The 23,173-nt window shown below is 52.1% G+C and overlaps 7 protein-coding genes across 7 annotated transcripts; 3 read left to right on the top strand and 4 right to left on the bottom strand.

Annotated features, from left to right (window-relative positions):
- Positions 1-131: 131 nt before the first annotated feature.
- Positions 132-902, top strand: HO133_002937 (uncharacterized protein; the record flags this gene model as incomplete). Its single annotated transcript, XM_037293861.1, has 2 exons — positions 132-234; positions 286-902. 2 exons carry the CDS (start codon positions 132-134, stop codon positions 900-902), a joined length of 720 nt encoding a protein of 239 aa, XP_037149939.1.
- Positions 903-1,421: 519 nt separating this feature from the next.
- Positions 1,422-2,840, bottom strand: HO133_002936 (uncharacterized protein; the record flags this gene model as incomplete). Its single annotated transcript, XM_037293860.1, has 1 exon — positions 1,422-2,840. One exon carries the CDS (start codon positions 2,838-2,840, stop codon positions 1,422-1,424), a length of 1,419 nt encoding a protein of 472 aa, XP_037149938.1.
- Positions 2,841-3,827: 987 nt separating this feature from the next.
- HO133_002935 (uncharacterized protein) lies at positions 3,828-8,721 on the top strand (the record flags this gene model as incomplete). Its single annotated transcript, XM_037293859.1, has 4 exons — positions 3,828-3,925; positions 4,010-4,445; positions 4,505-8,354; positions 8,405-8,721. 4 exons carry the CDS (start codon positions 3,828-3,830, stop codon positions 8,719-8,721), a joined length of 4,701 nt encoding a protein of 1,566 aa, XP_037149937.1.
- A 1,912-nt stretch (positions 8,722-10,633) lies between these two features.
- Positions 10,634-11,868, top strand: HO133_002934 (uncharacterized protein; the record flags this gene model as incomplete). The annotated part of the gene is made up of 3 exons (XM_037293858.1): positions 10,634-10,796; positions 10,857-11,003; positions 11,054-11,868. The coding sequence occupies 3 exons, from the start codon at positions 10,634-10,636 to the stop codon at positions 11,866-11,868; spliced, it is 1,125 nt and encodes a 374-aa protein (XP_037149936.1).
- Positions 11,869-12,225: 357 nt separating this feature from the next.
- Positions 12,226-13,274, bottom strand: HO133_002933 (uncharacterized protein; the record flags this gene model as incomplete). The annotated part of the gene is made up of 2 exons (XM_037293857.1): positions 12,226-12,317; positions 12,374-13,274. The coding sequence occupies 2 exons, from the start codon at positions 13,272-13,274 to the stop codon at positions 12,226-12,228; spliced, it is 993 nt and encodes a 330-aa protein (XP_037149935.1).
- Positions 13,275-17,121: 3,847 nt separating this feature from the next.
- HO133_002932 (uncharacterized protein) lies at positions 17,122-20,597 on the bottom strand (the record flags this gene model as incomplete). The annotated part of the gene is made up of 6 exons (XM_037293856.1): positions 17,122-17,280; positions 17,337-17,635; positions 17,689-17,913; positions 17,973-18,840; positions 18,893-19,478; positions 19,702-20,597. 6 exons carry the CDS (start codon positions 20,595-20,597, stop codon positions 17,122-17,124), a joined length of 3,033 nt encoding a protein of 1,010 aa, XP_037149934.1.
- Positions 20,598-21,376: 779 nt separating this feature from the next.
- Positions 21,377-22,807, bottom strand: HO133_002931 (uncharacterized protein; the record flags this gene model as incomplete). Its single annotated transcript, XM_037293855.1, has 2 exons — positions 21,377-22,031; positions 22,110-22,807. The coding sequence occupies 2 exons, from the start codon at positions 22,805-22,807 to the stop codon at positions 21,377-21,379; spliced, it is 1,353 nt and encodes a 450-aa protein (XP_037149933.1).
- Positions 22,808-23,173: the final 366 nt, after the last annotated feature.

Genomic DNA, 23,173 nt, shown 5'->3' with positions numbered 1-23,173 from the left:
CCGTCAGCCCGATACGGTCAAGTCTTGGGTCCATGTCCTCGAGTGCCAAATACCTTCGCCCTCTCCCTAGGTCCTTTCGATTCGCCAAAACTCCGAGTCCCTTGAGCAACGCCGAAGTACCGGCGACCGCAATGACAAACACCAAGCCTCTCCTAGCCTTTTACGGTGCAACAGGTGGTTCCACCCTCGCAGCACTCGTGCCCGCTCTCAAAGCCGGCTACGATTGCACTGCTCGTAAGCATCCCTTCTCTCCACTGCCAACCCACCAGCTAAAATCCCCATCAGTCGTCCGCACCCCATCCAAACTCACCGCCCTCCTTCTCGAAAAAGGCGTCCCACAATCCGCACTAGACACCCACCTCACCATCTCCAAAGGCGACGTCTTGAACACCCAAGACTGCAGGGGAACCCTGACCCTCAACGGCCGCACCGCCGACATCATCATCTCCGGCATCGGCGTCCCCCCCACAGGTCCCGAAATCACCGTCTGCACCACCACCGCCAACAACATCCTCTCCGCCCTCCCGACCCTGCCCCCGACCGCATCCGGGACGAAACCCCTCTTCGTCGCCCTCTCCACCACCGGCGTGTCGGACGGACCGCGCGATGTCCCGCTCCTGTTCGCGCCGCTGTATCACTGGTTCTTGGCGAATCCGCACAGGGATAAGAGAAATATGGAGAGGGCGATTGGGGAACAGACGGATAACTTTGTGATTGTGCGTCCGAGTCTTTTGACGAATGGGAAGGCGCAGGGGGGGAGGAAGATTAGGGTTGGGACTGAGGGGGAGCCGGTCGTTGGGTATGTGATTAGTCGGGAGGATGTGGGACTTTGGATGTTTGAGAATCTGGTGCAGGGGGATGGGGCTAGGTATGTGGGGCAGAAGGTTATTATTACTCATTGAGAGGGGGGAAGGAAGGGGTGGGAGATGAGGATGGTAGGGGCGGTGGTAATGGGACGAGAGAGGGCACGGAATGCGGGAGAAGCGATGGTTGTTCGTGTACGGTGTTCCGCTGCTTTTATGAATTTTAGGACAGGTTAACCGAAGATACAATCGTCACAGCAATCTACCTTTCTCAAGATTTTCACAATCATAACCACTCGGACCTTCTCAATCTCCCCATCTCTCGCTGTGTCCACGTCGCTGGAACGCTACTTTAGGTCCAGGGGCAAGTCCCGACAAAGTGACCATTCTTGGCTCCCGCCAAACCTGACATTCACAGATTTATTCTTTCAAAAGAGGAACTCTCTAGACCAGCCGCACTGGCAGAAAACGCAAAGGTAGCAATGCTAACACTCCGCTCGACAGGGTGAAACCCGCCCGCACACGACATAAAACCTCTAGCACAGGCCCGAACACGCGCGTTGCTTCATCAATCGTTGAGACATCCATAGACACGCATTAAGTAAAGCAAAGCAACATTCAACCATCATAACCATCATCATCCTCGTCACCGCCGAGGGCATACTCCAAGTCTTCCCGCTCACAGCTTCGAGGCCCAAGGCCGAAATGCCTTCTCTCACGCCCAATCGCGTAGGGATCTCTGCTACGGCCCACGTATGGGCCCCTCCTGCCGAATTGCTCGTCTTCGTCTTCATCGTCGGTGTCGTCTCCGTGGCGAGCGTTACGGCGGGGATGTTTTGGAGGGCGACGGTGGTAAGGGGGTGGGACTGGATAGACGACGAGGGGATTTAGGCGGGTGCGCATGAAGCTTTCGCTTGAGACTTGGCTTATGGCTTCTCCTTCTTCTTCTTCTTCTTCTTCTTCTTCTTCTTCTTCTTCTCCTTCTTCTTCTTCTTCTTCTTCTTCTTCTTCTTCTTCTTCTTCTTCTTCTTCTTCTCCTTCTTCTTCTTCTTCTTCTTCTCTCTCTCCTTCTCCTTCCTCGCGGCCCCAATGATAGCGGTGGCTAGAGGCAGATCTGTGCTCGTCTCGAGGCTCGTCTTCATCGTACATCCAAGGATGCGCTCTTAGCGGCTTGCGTACATGGTCCCTACTATGGGGGCGAAGCGGGGCATGTCTTACTCTATCTCCGTGAGGATCGTACAACTCACTTTCAAAGTATGGCGGAAGACCTCCAGCTATGGGGACTCTGCGTACCATACGCGGCTGGCGGTCTCTTTCTCTGTGAACTTCGTACATTCGGTCTCCGGGAATTTCACAGATCTCGTTTGTAGGAAGTGGCGGGCGGTTCCTGGGGTCTCGCACGCCGAGGGTTTGGTTTCCGCGATACGACGGGCGGCCTTGATTGTGGTCGTATCTTTGCCATGGGTACCGCTGCTGTCCACGTACATGAGTGCCGCGTCCATCAAGCCTAGGCGGCTTGCCATGCCAATACTCATCATTGCCGCCATTTCTGCGGTCTTCAGGTCGTTTGTAGCGTGGACTTTCTCGGCGTGGGTAGAGCTCTTCTTTATATCGCTCTCGATTAGGGTGCACGTGAAGCCAGAACATGAATTCATTTTCATATCTTGCTTTGCGGTCTGGCACGTGTTTGCAAGGGATGGTGAATCCTTGACGCTGCCATTGGGCTCGTTCATGTTCGAACTCACGATAAACAGGGTCCTGTGCGAGACCATCCGGGATCCAGTCTGAACTCTCTGGATCGTTTCGAAGTAACGATTTAATAGGGTTATCTGGACGTACAGTGATAGGTTTCTCACCGTAGAGCACAGGAGGTAGTTCGAAATTTTTCCCATCACGCAAAATGGTGCGTGGGCGATTGTAGGTTCCGGGATCTCTGCCGCCGCGTTGATCGTTTTTGACACGCATGTCCATTTCTCTCATGGCCGCCTTCCTCATGGGCCACCTTGTGCCCGGCGCAGGAATTGTATGGCGTGGCATGGCGTAGAGAGAAACGTGATCGACAGCTTGAAGCGCACTATGTAATTAAGTACTTATAAACTGCTCCGGAACTCGGGTCAACGAAGGACTTTAGAGATTCTTTCTTGGCTACGGTGAGAGAGCAGAAAAGGGTCAGGAAGGTAGGTGCCACCTACTTAAGTAAGAATGTAGAAGATCGTCCGGGGTCTTCAGGTGATTGACAAATATGAAGCAAAGAAAGATTGGCAGAAAAAGCAGGCCATAATATGTTTGCAGGGCAATCGGAAGATGCTCCGGCCCGCCTGCGCAATCAGGCATCCTCAGGCTATCCAATGACTTATCGTACATTCCATGTAGGCAGACTCATCAAAGAGACTCACATTGTTTGAGACGACCCCGTATGTAGATATTAGGTAACATATTGTTCGAAGAGTATGCAGGGAAGAGAACTTCCTGAGATGCACTTTACCGTGGGAAGTTCGGGTCGAGAGGGCCTTTATCTGCCTTATGAGAGCGATTCCCTGGATGGAAAGAGCCAAGGTACATGTCGGCAAAGATTTACTAGTAGTATTCAAGGGGAACATGGGTTCACATGTTCGTGAGAAGAACAGTCTGAATGTTGTACTGTCCAATTTTGCGGGTTTGCCAGCGCGCCAGTGTCGTGTGCCTCTCCGATAGCGCGCCATTGCGTATATTTCATCACGGCTCTAAAAGCTTGAACCGCGATTGGTCCCTCGGTCGAATCCTGCCCTTTTCTCCTACTGGCTCCTTCACCTTAAACATCTTCGACCACTTGCTACCTCTCTGACACTTCTCTCGCATCTTATTCTCAAAGGCATAGCTAGCAAGCTGTAACCCCGAAGACGAAACTCCACCACTTTTTCCTTCACCTACGGCGACAAGATCTTCGATTTCTCCACCAAGACCACCCTTCGTCAAAAAAGCTTGCTTGATTTGCTGCAATCTGAAATCTTCTGGTCCAACAATCGCCACTTCGAAACCACAATCATGCCTTCTCCATTCACCTCGAGCTTTGCCTCGGCAGCGGCAGGGAACACCACGACCGAAGGGGGAGCCAATGGCCGAAATACTGCGAGCGGGGATTGGTACGTGACACAGAAGCAGTCTCTACTCTTGGCGCCGCAGTGACCGCTTCATCATGCATGAACCTAACAAACATGATTCTCTAGGACGCGCGCTCGCACAAATGGCGCAACCCAAACCTTTCGTCGACCATCCGTGGCAACAAACATCTCTCAGCAAAAAGAGAGCGGCCAGTCTAACAATAATCCTACGCCATCGAGCGCCAACGTCTACGTTCCCCCTCACATGAACTCAAACTACCAGTCATCCTACAATCGCAACGGTCCATCTGCTGAAACTCGCTATTCAAAGGATCAGCTTCTCGACTTGTTTAGATCGCAAGAGAGAAATGGATTTCCAAGCACGAATGTCAATGACCTCTTTGTCGATGGCTGGCGTCCAGGCACCGTCAATGGGACGAGCAATGGAGGATGGGGCAAGAGAGATGATAATAAGGAAGCCTCAGGGCCAGATATTTGCTGGGATCATGAGGGTAGCGTTAATCCCATAGCGGTGCAGGAGATGAGTGAGGAGGAGAAAGAGGTATATCGAACCGCGGCGATGATTGCATGGAAGTCAATAGTCGCTGATGAGGAGTCTAGGCTTTCTCTACATCGGTCAATTCGCCACTGAAACCACCAACTCAGAACGCTAACAAGGATGGTACGCCGAACAATGGAAACGTCAACCGGCGAACCTCCATCACGCAATCTCAAAATTCTATGAACAATTCTCCATCCACACGTCCTGGTGCTCGACGTCGAGAATCTGGCGGCGATCTATTGCAAAATCCATTGGCGTCTCCGACCGGCAACAACAGGTTTTCAAGAGAAGAGTCCAGCATCTCTTCACCTCCACCATCCCTGCTTCGACGGACTACAGACTTCAAAGATAACTTTGGACCGAGCTTGGAAGACAAGGACAGAGAGATCGGAGGGCCCAGTGTTGCTACGGCCTCACCCTTTGGCTCATTGAGGAGGACAACCACACAGCCAGTAAGCACAGGTATCAATGGACCCTCTTCACCTTGGTCTGGCGCTCCATCATCAACAGGTTTCTCACCGATGGGAGCTTTCGGCAATTTTGCTATTGGTAGTGGGTCCGCGCAAACTCCGACAGCGGATGAAAAGAAGCCTGGATTTGGTAGTGTACGCGGTCAAAGTCGATTTAAAGACCTGATGGGGACTGTAAACCCTGAGGATACGGAGTCAAAAGTGAAGAAGAAGGCATCAGTGAACAGTCTGGAACGTTTGGCAGAGTCAGCGAATGGACCCACACAGGCGCAATGGGCTAATGACCGCACGGCGCTGCCCAGGAATATGCCTGCAGATTTATATGGAGACGAGGAAGACTTTGGCACAGGTAGTGCGGCTCTGGGAGGCGATGACGCTGGTCCACCTCTGCCGCAGTCTTCCAGATACAGGAATCCTGACCGTCAGACTTCCTATGATGACATTGGATTTTCTTCTCTGGGTCTATCTTCTGAAATGCCTCCTTTCCGCGAATTGATGCAGCGTCGGGACTTCGCTCAGCAACAGACTCCTCAAAGCCGCAACCAAGGAATGGGATACTCGAACGAGCCGATGAGCCCAACAAATACGAACCCGTATCAAAGCCCAGAGGGTGAGAAAGCCATTCCTGAAGATGTTGATACCGATGAGGTCGACCTTCGCAACTCACAGTATCCTGGTGCTGGACCGTTCGGTCATGCTGCTCGGGGTTTCCAGAATCAGCTAGATGCACAGACAGGGGATCGGAGCCAAACCTCGAGCACTGGCGCTTCACGAGGGTTTCCAAGCTTGGGTGGACCAGGAGATCTCGGTAGTGTAGGTGGATCAGGGGCCTGGTCAGCGGCCCCAGGCGCGATTGGTACCCCAAGTAGGGCACAGCCTGGTTTCGGAGCGGCTTTTGGTGACTCAGCATTTGGATCGCTTGCTGATATTACCTCACGAAGCCAGAGTGGACTCAGTGGTTCGACTCTTTTTGGTGCTGGTGCTACGGGAACTACCAATCGAAACAGCAAGATGAGCTCTTTGCTTTCTAATGCCGTGCAAGACCAGATGCGAGGGGAGACGTCGAGGCATGAGCAAGCGTTTGGAGATGGTGGTGATGCTTTTTTGAGGGACCCTGGTCACAATGCTCCAGGATTTGGATTGCGAGACATGGACACCTCTTCACGCCTCGGACGGGGTGGAATGGATGAAATATTTAGCAATCTAGAAAATCGAGGCCGTGGTTTGCAGGGTCTTGCTTCACCTTTCGCTACTACCGAAGCTGGTCAAACCACGTCGAGTCAAGCGCCAATGTCAGCTTCTGTGCAAACCCCGTTCTCTGCCGGACCATCTGGCGGCAATTACTTCACTCGGTCTCAGGAACAAGATTCCAGCTCCAGTCAGATGCCTGCTTCTCAGCAACGACAGATGGTGATGCCGGATCGTATGCGATGGATTTATCGAGATCCTTCTGGCAACACTCAAGGGCCATGGTCTGGACTTGAAATGCATGATTGGTACAAGGCAGGATTCTTCTCACCCGAGCTTCAAGTCAAGAAGCTCGAAGATGCTGATTACGAGCCCCTTGCTCAACTCATTCGGCGTATCGGAAATTCACGAGAACCCTTCTTAGTCCCCCAAATTGGCATCCCTCACGGTTCATCAGCTCCTATACCTAGTAGTACCACCGCTACTTCTGGCGCTGTTCCCGCTACGACTCCATCTGCCGCGCAACCGCCGTTCGCAAGCAGCTTTCCTAGCTTCGGTACCACTCTCTCAGCTGAGCAGCAGAATGCTTTGGAGAGGCGCAAGCAAGAGGAGCAGTATTTGATGGCAAGGCAGAAGGAGCACCTGGCGCAACAGCAGGTGATGCTCAAGCAGATGCAGCACATGGGTGGGGTTCATGGTCAGCAACTGCATCACCATTCTAGTGCCCACAGTCTGCAAAGTCAACCAAGCTACGGCAGCATAACTTCTCCTGGTGCTCCTATCGGTTACCAGCCGTCTCCTGGCCAAGGGCCGATCCAACCGCCAGCGTCTGTCCAAGGCTTTTTCGATGGTCTATCCAGGAATGCTGGCCCTTTAGGAGCAGGCGCTGATCCGTTGAGCTCGGTACGTGAGGAGGATCTACCAAGATTGATGGAACGTCTTGGCATGGGACGCGGGAGTCAGCAACCGTTCAGTGACTCAGTTTATGCCCAAGATCCAGGTCATCAACAGCATGTAGCTGCAATGCTACAGGAAAGAGATCGACAACGACGAGAGCAAGAGCAGTACGATCTGTTGCAACGAGGGAATGATGACCAGCGAACAACAGCGGAACGACTCGAGCAGTATCATCGGTTGAGAGCGCAGGAAGAGCAGCAACAACTGCAAGCGCCAGGTCCAATTGGTGGGCATGTTAATCGCCAGACATTGGATCTTAATCTTGCAGGGCAACAGCAAATGCGTGACGTAGGACACGAATATCAAGATCTCTCACAGCAAACTCACAACGAACCCGAGCCGCTCTCTCTATCCGAGCAGGTTCAGAAAGCCGCCGCCAAGCAGCAACCCGCTTCCCAGCCTCAATCGCCGTGGGCAAAAGTTGACTCTGGCTTACCTCAACCCTTCCCTCCACCTCAGTCATCTTCGCCAATGCCAGCTCCAACCCCACAAAGAAACAGACAGAGCGTTGCAGATGCTTTGAATGCTGAGTCACAAACCCCGTCCCAAGCCGACTCGGTTGAGACGCCCGGTGCTGCCCTCGCGCCATGGGCCAAGGAGCCAGCTGAGGGTTCGAAAGGACCATCACTAAAGGAGATCCAAGCGTTGGAAGCCAAGAATGCAGCTCAAAAGGAAGAGATTGCAGTCGCCGCCCGACGAGCTTTAGCCGAGCAAGAGCGTCTCAGTCAACAGAATCAGCCTGTTGCACCAGCGCCAGGCTTACCGTCGTCGGCCAACTGGGCAAGCAGCATCTCGCCTGCTGTTCCTACCACCACTGGCGCCTCACCTTGGGCAAAGCCGGCAGCTGGTAAGCCGGCAGTCGCAACACCTGTTGCAGGAGCCAAGAAGACATTAGCACAGATACAGAAAGAGGAGGAAGCCCGAAAGAACCGCGCCACCGCCGCCGCTGCTGTGAATGCTGCAGCAAATGCTTCTGCCACTGCGGCTCTTGCGGGTGGGAAACGCTATGCCGAATTGGCTAGTAAAGCCAGCGTGCCTACCCCTTTGACCTCAAGTGCTGCATGGACTACGGTGGGCGCAAGTGGTAAGGTGAAGACACCTACTGCGCCTGCTCCAAGTTTGAGCACGAGATCTGCGAGCGGTGGTATTGTGCAGCCTTCAGCGTCGGCGGCTAAGCCCAAGCCGATCGTTACCACATCCACGAAAGGACCTGGGAACCAACAACTTGCGAACCAGGAGTTCCAGAGGTGGACCAAGAGCGCTTTGAGCAAAGGCCTTAATTCGAACATGAATGGTGAATACCCTCATTAGCTCTAATCTGCCACTACAACTAATGAGCCTTAGTTGACGATTTTGTATCCCAACTTCTCATGCTACCACCTGAAGCCGACATCATCTCTGACTCTATCTATGCCTCCTCCCAAACCCTCGACGGTCGCCGTTTCGCAGAGGAATTTGTCCGCCGCCGCAAACTTGCCGACCGTGGCGTCGTTCCTGATTCTGCTTCTACTCCGGGATTCTCGTCTCCCATGAATGCCAGTGAGAGTAAAAGCGGTGGTGGGTGGAGTGAGGTGGCGAAGAAGGGGCCTCAGGCTGCCAAAGAGGAGACGAATTCGGCTTTCAAGGTTGTGGCGGGGAAGAAGAAGGGCGGGAAGAAGTAGTTCGGTCAGGAGACCGACAAAGAGAGTTGGGTGCTTGTGAAGCATTGCATTGGTGTGACTGTACGATCAGTAGACTAGTGGCCATGTGCTGGATAGAGAATATGAATGAAAATGGTACTTGAACGAGATACCTGCTAGCTTTCTTCCGAACTAGCGCCGGGGTCTGTATGTCACTTCAGCGCAGTCTTCAAAATACATCGTCTAGGACCAGTAATAGCGATGTGAACAAGTCTAGACGGCTTACAGATCCGCTCCAACCCGCGGTCAAACTGGTGCAACATAGCATCTTCGACTTTGCATGCCTCTAGCGAACTTGTCGATTCGAGCGTTCCCGTCAACGATGCCGGTGATGACCTTATCCCCCCGCAGCGGGGTCAACAATGTTGATAGTTTGCAAACTGCGGGCATAGAGTCTCCGATGGAGAAGGCTGCGACCATCACAGACGGAGGAAGCCCGAGCTGATGCCCCTGAACATCCCACCAATGACTAGATATCGGAAAGATTGAAGGTGTGGAAGAACTCAGATCTGGTGTTGTGCCGAAGAGGAAAGGCTATGGGTTGGAATCGTGAGTGCCATTTCTGCTTCACAGTAACAAACAGCTCTGCGACGCATTACAGGACTGTTCTACGGAATGTCCCAAATGTCGTCACAGTTCTCCTCGCCTTGCATTCTAAGTATACTTTTACTATCTCCATTTGCTCAATCCTACTGTGCTCAACCCCCTCCCCAACGTTTGGGGATAGACCTCCCTCTGCATTGCATTGTCGCAAAGGGGCACCTGCTCCTCGGTGCTATCGTCGAAGTGGCCGTCCGGTATGATTGCTTAGAATAAAGTATTTACCTTTTCCATGCCGTAGTTCGCTCTCATTCTCATTGCCACCTTTTAATCGCCGAGTGGAGCGGCATTGTTCACCTTTGCAGCGCGTTTGGTCGCTCGGTATGTGCGAGGCGCAAGAGCGGCTGAAAAGGAAATATCTCGAAATGCGACTCTTTTTCCGCTCAAATTTTGCTTCTATTTGACTTGAGTCTGTCGGTTGCATCTTTTATTAAATAATCAAGCGCAGTGTCTGTCCTTCTTTCGGTACATAGAGCCTTCGAAGAGCGTTTTCCTTCGTTACAATGTTGCACCGGAGTTGCACGTCTGCTCTTGCTGAGCTCTTAGTTTTTCTTTTCGCTGTAGCTCGCTTCCCTACAGTTGCGTCGGGGATAGAGCTCTCGCCAACCAAGTCACTAGCCAGGCGATCCATGGTAAAAGCTCCCGGTCACCCAACACTATTGAGTCTTGCTGATTGAGCACACAGGTTCTCGAGTGCTTCTTTGATAGAATACCAAGTAGTCCCAATCCCCACGGTGCTACTCACCCTTTTGTCAAACGATTCAGCTCTCTACACGATCTCTGCTCCACCGTACGTATATTCGAAGTCCTAGCATCCTCGTTGGATCCAAAGAATGGGCTCTGGGGCGTGTCTCTGCAAATATCAGGGCTCAAATGTTATTCCTGGAAGGTAGTGCTGACCTTGGAGTCTCTCCAGTATACCACGGGCATGGGATTCGTCTGTGGGCCTGATGGGGCGTTGCTGGTTCTTCGGCCCTTTTCACCGATGTGGATAGGTCCACCTGACTCTAGCTACCTCCGCAGGGCCTGCTTTAACTGCCATTGTACAAACATCGCACCAGACGAGCCCCAACCCCCTGCTGTCCAAAGGCCTGCCTGTGTTGTAGATATAGGAGAGGACGAAGTAGTTGGGCCCGTCCCGAGCTATCCCCCAAATCCTCAATGTAAGATTAGCACCACAGCGTCCGGTGACTTGGTCGAAGAAGACGATCCTCCGCTCTATGATCTGTATCGATGCAACGAATACATGTACGGCAAACCTATCTTCGCAGATTGTGATGACGCCTATGACGAAATGGAACGGTACCAGAACGCTTGGGAAGCTGCGCAGCCTGCTGACAAGGTAAATTATCGTCCGGCTACTTTTGTGGGTATTGGCCGGCTGGCAGATTTCAATAGTGTGTACGGCGCGAACTATGACCCCGAACTCGTCCAACTTCCAGTGGCTCGGACAAACGGTAAGTCACATGGTCTCGTCACTAGCCCACTCGTTCGAAGTCTTCTGCTAAGATACATAGGCACATGCACTATCACTATCATGCAACTCGAAAGACGACATATGCCTATTTTTGCAACAGAAGATTGGGACACTCTGCTCGTAAACATGCAGGATGTTATGTTCAACTGTGTTGAAGACCAAGGTATCGGAGGATGGGTAGAAACCGGTAAATCGCGTTACATATTCGAAAGATTTGTCTGGCTAAACATTACCCAGGCGACCTTGGAACTGGTGAAGACGCCTCACTGGGGGTCTTCGTCTATGGTCCCAACTCCCGATTCCAGCAACTCCTCGACATCAAATTCGCATGTACGACCGACGCCGAGGGAAATGCCGAATGTCAAGATACTGACGACGACGACGGGGCCGACGACCAACGGCCATCCAAGACACAAAAGACGGGCGAATGGGCCCCCGAAGGCCAAGGAGACGCCGGACAAGGCGGATCGAGTGACCCCCAACCTCCCGCCGCGCAACAATGCGAAGTGCCCTGCTCCCACCCATCCGACTGCGACACAACCAACAACTACCTCTGCACTTCGAGCTCCCCCCTCCCCGACGACCCGCCCATCGACCCATCCTTCCGAGCCTTCTGCTGCCAATTAGTGACGGAGCTTAGCGACTCCGTTGCCGCCAGCCAAGCGCTTGGACCCAACACCTGTCGCGATCGCTGTCTCCTCGCCAACACCACGGCTAACGCGACCACTTGGACGAACGGCACCACTTGGACGAACACCACGTTGGAAATCCTTGCCGTACCTGATCGGTCATACCCGGGTTTAGCGCTTGAGTGTCCGTGTAATTGCACGTATGTGTCGCCCGCGTGCTGTCTTTCGACAGACGGTGTTGTGTTTGAGGATCCGAGCGAGAAGAGTCCACTGGGTGTACAGGCGCCGAATAGAACCGTGTGCTGTGATGAGATGACGGGGGGTTGGAGGGAGGCGGCTGGGGTAAGGAGTGGTTATGCTGTGGATCCGGCGTGCCCGAGTACCCCTAGTGGGGTGACGGGGCTGGAATTGATCAACGCGTAGTATGGGAACCGGTGTGAAGTATGTGAAAGTGAACCGGTGGAGATTAGCATATCCGTGGAGAGATGTCGAGAGGGTCTGGGTAAGCACAATAAAACTCTTCACCCTCGTAAGAAACTTATGGTATTTAATGGCAAATGATGATTTTCTACCAAATCAGAACATTACCAACCTAGAAAATCCACATTACTCTGGCCTTCCACCTACGCAAGAAACACCCGCCCATCCCAATCCCCGCCCAAAATCGCTCTTTACTCCAAATCCAGCAACAGACTCTACCCTCCCACCACCGCCCGGTCTCCGAGAGCGCGGCTACCAGAAGTCAGGATTCCCCGTCGCGTGCCGTATTTTCTTCCGGTCTCAAGCCCGACCAGCTCCTGTCATGGGATCAACATCGAGAGCAAGAGATGTCCACTCATTACGCCATACTGGTTGTTCCTGCTGAGGGGTTTCTGTGCGCGAATGAGACTTAGCGCGGGGTGTTTGCCTTGCTTTGGGCAGTGGTTACTCCTGATATCGCTGAGGCTTGGGAGGTAGGCGCGCCGATTGAGAGTCAGGGGCCGGAAGTCCCGTATCATATGGTCCTCGGTTCCGGTTGGCTGGCTGGCGAAATGAAGGATTGGGAGGCCGTAAGCGACGAAAGGGTGCGAAAAGCACCTCCGGGTCGTTTTCATCGTCATCGTGACGACTACGACGACGAGATGGTCTGGCTCCGCGATGAGGCTGGTGGGAGAGATCGTAGTCGTCTTCGTAGTCAGCGTGGTGGTGTGGGTCAGAACTGCGACCGTGGTCGGAGGGGAGGGTGATTTCTCCTCCCCCATTTCAGGCATGTCTCTCTCATTCATGTGTCTCTCATAATCTCGGCCAAGCGTCTGTTTGTCGTGCATCTCTCGCGCATGAATCTCCCGAGCGCGTAAGTCTCTCTCAAGCTTTTCGCTCTCAAGCTTTTCCCTCTCACGCTTCTCGCTCTCATACAACTCCTGCGTGTGCACCTGCCTGTCATGCATCGCCCGCGCATGCATCTTCCTAGCATGCGCGTCTATCTCAGACATCTCTCTCTGATGCTTCTCCCTCTCGTACATGTCTCGTGCATGCATCTTCCTAGCAAGCGCGTCTATCTCAGACATCTCTCCCTGATGCTTCTCTCTCTCGTACATCTCCCGCGCATGCATCTTCCAAGCAAGCGCATCTATCTCAGACATCTCTCTCCGATGCTTCTCCCTCTCGTACCCGTCCCGTGCACACCTCTCTCGAGCCTGGCCTTCATCAACCGCATCACCCTTCCCCTTGCCACCCCCCTGCTTCTTCCGCACGACGCCCCGCTTACTCACCCACCGGGTCGATTTCGGATTCTCCCGAATCTCGTCGCGAAGGGTCTCCGCGTCAATCATCCGCATGCGCCCGGGCATGGTTCCGAAGTTGAAGTGTTTGCGGGGTTGAGTGGCTGGATTTGTTGGAGAGTAGGCTGTGCCGGTGGAGAATGATGGAATCTCTGTGGATGTAGGAAAGAGGAGCAGGGATTGTGGAAGATGTTGTCGAAAATATCCTGCCCGAATCTGCAAAGGGTCGGGGAGTCATGGTGTCGGGTACGTGTGTTCATGGTGGAGGAGATTTTTCCTGGGTCGACGGTCCGGATTTCTGGGTGTTGGAGATGCCAAAATCATGAGACGAACTTTAGCAAAGTGTGTTACAGCAGAGTGTGTTACATCCAGTGGAAAGTTTGGAATAAGAAGGCTATATAGATATATATCGATCTATACAATCTACAACACGCACTGGAAAACTCAGAAATCAAACTATACCGAAGAGTACGGTCGGTGTGGGCGAAAAGGACTTCTGATATCCAAAGCCAACCCAACAACAAACCCAAAAAGCAACAAAGAGTAGATAATGGAACACGGTAGAAGTCCCCACCAGCCAAACAAAACCAATGCGCTCACAAAGGTCATCGGCAGGCGTGGCGCTTTGTAAAGTGGCAGCTGGACTTTCCTCTACGCAGTGCATGACATCCCGCGGATGCTGACATGATCAGCAAGGAAGACATGTTCCTCGCCAACGACAACCCCCAATTCATTCCGACCCTGTACTCCAGAACCGGGAGCTCAGCCCCAGCGGCCAAGTGCGGGTGACTGGACTTCGCTCCATCGCGTTGAAAACGAACCGATATCAGATGTTCGCGCCTGATTCCTTTCCAGCCGTGCGAATCTGTCAAAGAAGCATCCATCCTTTTCTTACTTACTCTCGTCCAATGTAACCGGTGGGTAGAGTAGCTTGTGTTCATGTTTCGGCCGTTGCTAGATAGGGATCGCAGGAGGTGGCAGTGCTCGCTTAGGTCTTTGATTTCTGGCTGCGGAGCTCGCGCCCGAGTGGCGAATTCCTGATGTTTACCCCATTCCGATCCGATATGATTCGGTTTGCTGCGCTGGGGATTGGATTGATCTTGGCAGTTCAACTTTCGGGACCTGTCTCGGATTTTACGAATTAATAGTTGGTAACACTGGTAGTAAAAAGATTCAGGAATATTGTACACTCACTGTTCTTCATACCTCATTTTTTCATATCATAAACACACACTTCCACCTTCCCACACATGGAGATCCGATAGACACGTACGAAAGGCATGATGTTTATACCATACAACGAATTTCACAGCTAGACACACCTCTCAGTATCGTCAAGAACTTTGTGATTTTTTACCTAGCTAGATCCTACCTTGTTAAAAAGCCAACTGTCTAGAAACCCGCCCCGTCACAATTCCCCAGTGCCTCGGACCAATGTTCCGGATTCCCAACCGCAACCCAAGCGGTCCTGTCATCCCACTCCAGCGGAACACCGGCCTGATCGCGCATCTGGTCTTCTATCGGCGACGGAGGAGACCACTTTTTGGCCCAATGTGGTTCTGATTTGGGTGGTGCTCCGGCAGGGACATCTGTTTTGAGAGAGTGTGATGCTTGCTTCGTGTGAGGCTGCGGTTGCTGTCGACCGTTCGGTATCTTCGGATTAGTTTGCGTGGACGCTGTTTTTGTTTGGGGACGATTTGATGGAGCATTCGGGCTCTGGGCATGCCGTGGTGGAGTAGACTTCTGTCGGTTATGATTTGTTTGCACCGTGCTGGAACGACTAGAGTCCTGACCCTGTGGTGGTCCTTCAAAGTCCCGACATCTTGCAGTAGGTACACCCTATCGTGAACCGTGGAATCGCTGGTGGTCACGCGCTTCGCTTTTCCGCGTCTCCCAAGCCAATTGCTCTATTTCCCGAACATATTACCAGTCTTGCCGCTCACGGGCCTGTCTCTCACGATGATTACGAGCCCGCATCTCTCGAGCAGGAACCTTCTCCTCCTCTCATTCCCGTGCTTCCCTCTCCCACTTATCACGACCCCTCATCTCCCTCGCATCCGCTTCCTCTCGCTCACGCACCTTCGCCTCCCGCTCCCGCTTCTCACACCCACAAAACCCTCGTTCCCGACCCTCAACCACCCGATCCCCAACCTCCCACCTTCCCAGGACTTTTCCTTAAACACGACCAATCATCCCCGCTTCTTCAGCATCGCGCTCCAGCATCGAGCGACTGTAATCGAGATAGGTACTCGCCAAGTCTGGCGCCGTCCGCCGTCAGTATGGCTCGATACTCCGGAGTGAAAGACTCGAAGGCCTTGGAGTCGTAGTGGAAGATGGTGTGGGTATCTATCGCAGTATGGTAGTTGTCGCATCAGCCGGATACGCGAGCTCGGCTCGGCCTCTGTGAGCTCGCGCCGTCGAGGGCTGGGGTTGGGCTCGTTGAGGAGGCGTCTTCCGATTGTACGGGTCGTTGATCGGTTGAGCCAGTTGTGGGTTTCTGCTGGGGTTTCGGAAGAGTGGGAGAGGTTCCGATTTGGCATGGTGCAGGGAGAGGGGAGTCTTGGATCGATTATTTGTGAAGATAGGTTTGAAGGTGTTATGAAGGATAGGGAGTAAGAAGTGAGAGACGTTGGGAAAGAAAAGAATGGGCAACATGTAGTACCAAATCTTGTGTTGGATAATATCGTGTTGAGCCATAGTGGCAAAGATTGTGTTGTGGAGCATGTGTCACTAGAAGGACTACTGATACAACGAAGCTTCGCGCAAGCATCAACATGTTATTCGGCACCAAAGAATCAATCTAGACCTCTACCGTATCAACCCATAGCGGTATAGAGTCCCCTGGGAGTATACCCCACTGGGTACTAGGAACGTGAAGAGGAGAGAAAGTAACGCGGATAAAATCGAGGGAATTTCCAAACCCTCAGGTTCCTTGAAACTATCCACAACCATCTCCCGCTCGCATTAGCCCGTTGGTCAGAGGATTTAGATCAATTCCCCGATACCGGCATTCGACACAGGCATCCGACACAGACACTCGAGCAAACTTGATTACGCAAATGTATTCACCAACCCAGCCGCATCCAAGCCCATCATACTCAATCCCCACATTCCGCCAAATCTTACATCTACAGCATCATCTCCGGACCGGCACCAACCCATCGGCGACCACGCTTGCCCATCTCGAGCCAAGCCCCACCGTCAAGGCGAACCGATGACTCCCCGTCCCGCGGAGCTCTAGATGGTAGTAGCGCGGATGGTTAGAAATCGGGGCCGCAGGACAGAGGGAAATATTTGCCATCCATACGGATCTCACGGGGAAACCGACCCGAGTCCCATACGAGTCCGACACATAGGCCGCAGAGCGGCAGGAAGGGATACGATCGTGTTTGAGTCGTGGCCATTTACAGTGTTCTGACTTGTGAGGTATGGGAAGTAGGGATACGCCTTTCCTTTGTCTGACGGTCTTGTAACATAAGGTAAGATACGCTAAGATGGGCGCTAGTACGAGTAGCCCTAAGGTACGGTATTTACATGTAATTGCGGAAAAAGAATCGAAGATGAAGGAGCAGGGATTGAGATTGTTTGTTTGTTTGTTTGCTTGTTTTGCACATGCAACAGGTGCGTGGTTGAACATGTGAGTAGTCAGTCCACTTTGCCGTGCCCGGTTGCGGTGACTCTCGTTCTTGCGGAAACCCTGACAGCCGATGAGAGAGCAGGTTTGCTATGTAGTACCGAATACTGACCGCACGCTAAATACCGCTCGAGGGACATGCATGCTCCCGTGACCTTGCAACCCGATTTCAGATAGCGCCGTTGTTGAACCGTGATGCTTCCGATAGATTCGTAGAAAGTGTGACACCCGCTCCTTGATATCACTCCCGCTCTGCGGACATCTCCTCAATCTTTCCTCCAACTAATGATAACTCCTCATCGCCTCCACATAGCCCGGTCCACCCTTCAAATCTCTCTCGAAGGTCTCCGCAACATCGAGCACCTTGATGATGTGTTCCATAGCGAGCGGTTTTTTCTCGTTGACCGCAAGAGCTTGAGCTGTGCGCACCGCATTTTTGATCTGTTGCAGCATGTTAGCCACGCACCCAGAGTCTCATGGGAGCACAAGACACATACCTGTCGACCATTAAGCTGGCGCCTGGCAAGCCGGTCATAATCATCGGCCGAGAAGTCAACAACCTCAACGCCGCCACCGATAGCCTTGACCTTGCCTAGGAAGGTTTTCCACACACTGTTCTTGGCCTTGGTAGTAAGTTCGCCATAGCGGAGAGCAACGTGAATGCGGGATTGGAAGGCAGGATCGAAGGTTTCGACGCGGTTGGTCGTCAAGAAGAGGATGCCTTGGAAGTATTCCAAGAGTCGAAGGAAGATGCTGACGAGTGCATTCCTGGCAACGTCTTGGGGCTGACGAGCCTCTATAGTCATACATGAGCTGATTATTCCGAAAGGAGTCAGTTGTGAGGCATACCTAAGAAGACGTCTGCCTCATCTAGCAACAGCACCGCGCCCCATGAGTGAGCGACATCAAGGATCTTGTTGAGCTCGATCTCCAGTTGATCCGGCCTAGTACCTAACTCTCCCGTAGAGACCATGTAAAGCGGCCGTTTTAGCAGCTCAGCAATGCCTTCTGCGGTCAGGGTTTTACCAGTGCCAGGAGGACCGTGAAGAACAGCGACGAGACCGCGACCCTTGCCTAAATAGATGTTAGCAGCGCGTTGTGTGTAAGAAAACAGTATGTGGCGATAGAAATACCTTGAATCACATCGTCGATATTGCGGCTCGCTTCGAAAGTATGCGATTCGACCAAAGCCTTGACAATGGCCTTCTGGTTGTCTGGCAGCATGAGCGAGTGGAAGGCACCCTCATTCCAGTCGATCTCGTTGATACCCGACACACTGAACTCGAGCCACAGCTTTTCGCTGAAAGCGAAGCCAAGAACGACAGGGCTAGCGATGAGGAATTCCTCCTCTGTGAATTCGCGCTCGATCGTAGCTTCTTGACCCGGGATCTCTTCGATATCCTCCTTTTGCATCTCGTTGCCGTCAGGATCCACCTCAAATTCCACGACCGTGTATCTGTCATCCTCATCCTTGATCAGTTTGTACTTAATTACTGACCGGTCTGTCTCGCTGAACTGATCTCCAGCTCTCTGGCCGGTGCCTTCATCGTCCGAGGAGCTCTGTTGGCAATCGGTGCAACTGCCTGCATCGCTTTCTTCGCCTTCGGAGTCATCGAGGATATCAGGGTCCCCAGCCTTGACGGTGGAGATAGGGTAATTGGGATTGATCCTTCGGTGGATGGCGGGGTCTACCATAATCCTGCCGTTGATATTGACTTTGATGTATTGCCTCTTCTTCTTGAAAAATGCCATGCCCTTGTGGAACTTATACTGCATACCCTTAAGGCTGACAAACTTCTTCCCACGGTCTATCAGCTGTTTCTTCATAGTATCGGTATCTTTGTGGTACTTGAGTGGGTAACAGGCAAGGTTAGAAATCTTGCGAGGGCCTTTGAACTCCTCAACCTCAATCTCCATCGAGCCCATACCGAAGGTCTTGCCATCGTATTCTAGGTAGCGTCCTTCAATGTTGTAATACTTGCCTTTCACGTAGGAAGAATGCTTGATACATGGTCAGTATGTTTCTACGATTAACATAATCTGTGATTCTTACCAAATTAGCATATTCAATCTTGAAGGCCCTAGGCTCATCTGGACTGCCATACGTTGGACAGTAGGCGATTTCATTACTCTTGAACAATGCCCATAAGAGATCGAAGGTGATGGTATTGTTGTCCAACAAGGGGTAGAGCGTCTTCTTGATCTCCGCATAATCCTTGTCGAGATATTTGATGAGAACCTTCAGATGCTTAGTTTTGGTCGTCGCTGAGAACTTCTTCTTGTTCTTCTTCTCTTTCTTAGATTCCATTTTGCTTTTCTTTTTTAGCTTCTTCATGTGAATCCGGAGCTCTTCAAGATAGAGAAAGATCATGTTAGGGTCGATCACAGGCGTCTCCTCCGCGAATGATACACCCTTGACTTCATCCATGACATCTTTCAAGGCCTCTTTGAGCGCCTTACTCTTGATGTCGAGAACTGTGTTGATGTACTTGTTCTCCCAATCAAAAATACGACGGACTTGGAAAGCGTACTGGTCATACTCGCCAAGATCGGGATCCTCCGCTGTGGCTTTGAGGACATAGTTGTGCCGATTGCTATCCCATATTCGGTCGACGCGGACAAAGTCAACTTTGGAGCCCCTATAGACTGTCAGCACAGAAAACATTTTTGGCGCTCAAAGACCAGGAAACAAGAAGCGGAACGTCGTGACGCTCAGCCGCGGGAGTGTCTTCCCGCCATGATCGGCGCAAAGTTTTCCACATTCTTGAAGCGAACACCCTATTCGTGACTGACTTTACGAGGGACGGAAGCTATAATTCCCTTTTCTGGAACTTGGAGCTGGGTGGATCGCGAGAGACCGACCTTTTCCCCGGCTTTCCCTTTGCCTTAGCACTTTTCTTCCCTAATTCGCCACTGATGCTCACGGTCTCTCCGATGCTTCCTCTTCCCACACGACCCCGTCCCAGTCGTTTGAGGCTCATAGCTTGCAGCTGAGCCAACTGTTGCCTGTAAAATTCAGCATCTCCATCTTCATCTTCATCATCATCCTCCTCTTCGTCATCATCTTCTTCCACCTCCTTGCTCTTCTTGGCCCGCTTCTTTTTTTTCAGCTGCTTTTTCTTTTTGCTCTTCTTCTTTTCCTCCTCCGACGAGCTTGACTCAACCTCCGAGTCGGAATCTGTGTCCTGTGCTTTGGCCTTTGCCTTTGCTCTCTTCTTCGCCTTCAGCTTCTTCGCCTTTCTCGCCTTGTTCTTTCTTTTTCTCTTGGCTGCCTCATCCTCCTCTGATGATGAGTCCGAGGAATCGTCTGAGCTGCTGGAGCTAGAGCTATCGGAGGATGAATCGTCGCTATCGCTGCTGCTGTCGGCCTCTACAGGCTTGGAATGCTTCCTGGTCTTCTTTTTGGAATCCTTGGCGTGCTTCGTGCAAGTAGACCTCTTGGCTTTAAGTTTTGTAGAAGTAGATTCCTTCGATGTAGATGGGCCCTCGGGCTTATTTGGGCTTGCATCTTCCTTGGCCTTTGGGCTTTCAGACTCTAGGGCGTTGCCTTCTTGCTTGGCGCTGGTATTATCGGTTGTTTCCTCCATCCTTGCGGCGTCGATGTCTGCAATGCTTTGATAGTTGGAGCTCGAGGATTTAGTTGGGGTCTCAGCAGGTGTAAAGTCTGAGGTGGTAGGACTGGTAGAAGCGTCTGTGGAAGGTTTCCAGGAGGAAGGGGTTGCGGGATGTTTGGCTGCGTTCTCTAGCTTAGGGATCATTAGGTCTGAGTCACGAGCCAGGCAAGTGTTAAGGTTGACCCCAGGCAATGTGTTGGATTATGGCGGAATGGTAGCAGAAGGATCGTTTGGGAAGGGGTGGTGGTGTAAAGTTGCTGGCAGGAGCTGAGACGCACATCTGGGCGACGAGACGGGTAGATGGTCCTTTTGTTTCGACAACGTCCAAGCCGGCCCTGACGCTGGAAGAAAGCGGATATGAGCTGATGCGGCTTATTGTTATGATGACCGTCGCTGTCTGAGTGTCCTTCCAGGGCTTCTGCCTAGGCCAAGAAGAGCTGGTCCAAGCGTGCGGAAGGATCCGAAGCATCCTCGTTCTGGGCTGATGGGTGAGGCTGAGTCCTTCGCCACTTTGTGTGCCGACAGCCTTGTTTCATTTATTTTCAGTACACATTTTTGATGCATTTTGTCTCTAAATATAGTTGGTGGCCAGACTTCTGCTGCAGCTTGCTCCTTTTTGATGCGACAAAAGGCAAGGTTGTGGAGAATGTAGGAGAATGATTGGCTCCCAACGTTTTGGATCCGCCTCGCTTTTAAATCTCTCCCTTGCTGTGCCTTGCATTCCCTTGCATACGAAAGGTCATTCCTCAACGACCCTGAAAAAAGGTGGTAGATTTGCCTCCAGATGACGGCCGGCTACTGTAAGATCTTGCCTTAATTCCTCAGGCCTGACTATGTGATCCACATATAATGCAGATGTACGTATAACTGGTTTACACATTGGGTCTAGGCCCAGTCTGTAGTTGATGACCGGATTCTCACCCTCAGAGTCTCGCCTTTTGCTGCAAGTATTCCCCGCTCTTGGCACGCTCACAAAGTGTCTTCAGAGCCCTGGCTCCCTTCTCAAAATCACCCAGGTCAAGGTAGACCTGCCCACTGAGCCTGGTCCAAAACCTTCTCGCATGGAAGAACACTGGCGAGTAAATATCCGACTCCCTCACAAGCATCGCCGTCATCCAGACGGCGACCAGATACATGTCCTTCTCTGGTATCTGCTCCCGCCCATCTCCGATCTCCAATGGTAATCGCACGTTCGTGAAAGCGCATTTCGTTAGCATTTTCGTCCCGTTCTCCATGACACCTGTTCCGAGGATCTTGGCAGCTTGTCTTCCAGCTTCACTTGATATCTCCTCGCAATACCTCATAATCTTTTCCTCTCCACCGCAGACCTCGCGCCTGAAGCGCAAAGCTTCTTCTATGCAGAGGTAGGGACTAACGTCTAGTGTCGCCACAAACTCAAAGAGCAAGGCAAACGGGCTTGTACTAGAGGCATCCTTCATGAGGGGGTTCATAATCTCGTGGCCTGGTCCTCGCGGCCTAGGCACAAAGCCATGAGAAGTTGGTAGAGATGTGCGGATCAAATGTTGGTTTCTTCTGGGGACGTGGAAGACGGCACATGCTCTGGGTACGTATAGCCATCTGGCGCAGTGTCAGACACCTCTGATCAGATCTCGTGCCAGGTGTATTTAAGTCAGCAAGCGAGAAGGACAAACTCACTTGTGGCAGTTGCTGGTAAAGAAGTCGGGTTGCACCTTCGACAACCCGAGATCTATTTGGCCAACCCCATGAGCACCGTCAACCAAACTCAGTACGTTCTCCTCCCGACACACCTCCACCAATCGCTCCCAAGGGACTCTGACGCCCGGCAGGCTTGAGATGGTATCGAAGATTGCGACCCCCACTCTCCGTCTCTTGCCAACCTTGACGTCGTTGATTGCCGTTTGGAACCTTGAAACCAATACATCGTCATCAATCGGATATTCCACCGCGACATTGACGCTTTCTACACCTCTGGTTTCGTGAATGTACTCTATCATCTTCGCCACAGACCCATACAAAGTACTCAGATGCAGAATCACTTCTCCCTTCTTGAACCTCAGATTCTCCAAGACAACGTTAATGGCTGTAGTGGCATTCGGCACGAATACTACTTCATCAACTGGAACATTTAAGAACGAAGCCATAGCGGCACGAGATCTGTCCAGCATTACGGGATAGTCATAGCGTTGGAAGTTGTCGGGCCGTGCTTCGGACAATGTCTGGCATTCGTGCAAGCGCTTTTGTACGGGCTTAGGGTAGGTACCAAAGGAGCCGTGGTTCAGAGGTGTGTAAGTAGGTGCGAGCATGAAATGGGTGTCTCGCATTGTCCGCCCGAACTGACATCTGGACGTGATGGGAGTGAGTGCATCTGCCATGATGCACCGATGATGGCTTCAAGTTGCTAAGAATAAACAAGATGGCTACCAAGCAAAGAAGGGATCTCGACGAAGTCCAATGGTCAAAAGTTGAAGACCGTTGTGGGAGTCGAGGTCCTCGGGTTTATATTAAAGATGAAGCTGCTTGTTTTCCAAGGGTAAAGTATGTGTTTAGGTATCAATATCATGTGACTCATAAATGTGGTGTGGTGGAAAGATGTTTATTAATCTATGTGATAGGCGCGCTAAGGCCTAATTGGTCCTAGTGGCCCTATGTGGAGGATTCTCCGTACGGAGGTCGGCACCAAAAGTCCTGGACATGCCAAGACAAGGGTCCAGGTAGGGCTGAGTGCTTGGCATACTTCC

Source organism: Letharia lupina (assembly GCF_014066315.1).
Source record: "Letharia lupina isolate WasteWater1 chromosome Unknown contig_16, whole genome shotgun sequence".
NCBI classification, from domain to species: domain Eukaryota; kingdom Fungi; phylum Ascomycota; class Lecanoromycetes; order Lecanorales; family Parmeliaceae; genus Letharia; species Letharia lupina.
This window is presented reverse-complemented; position numbering and strand designations above follow the sequence as displayed.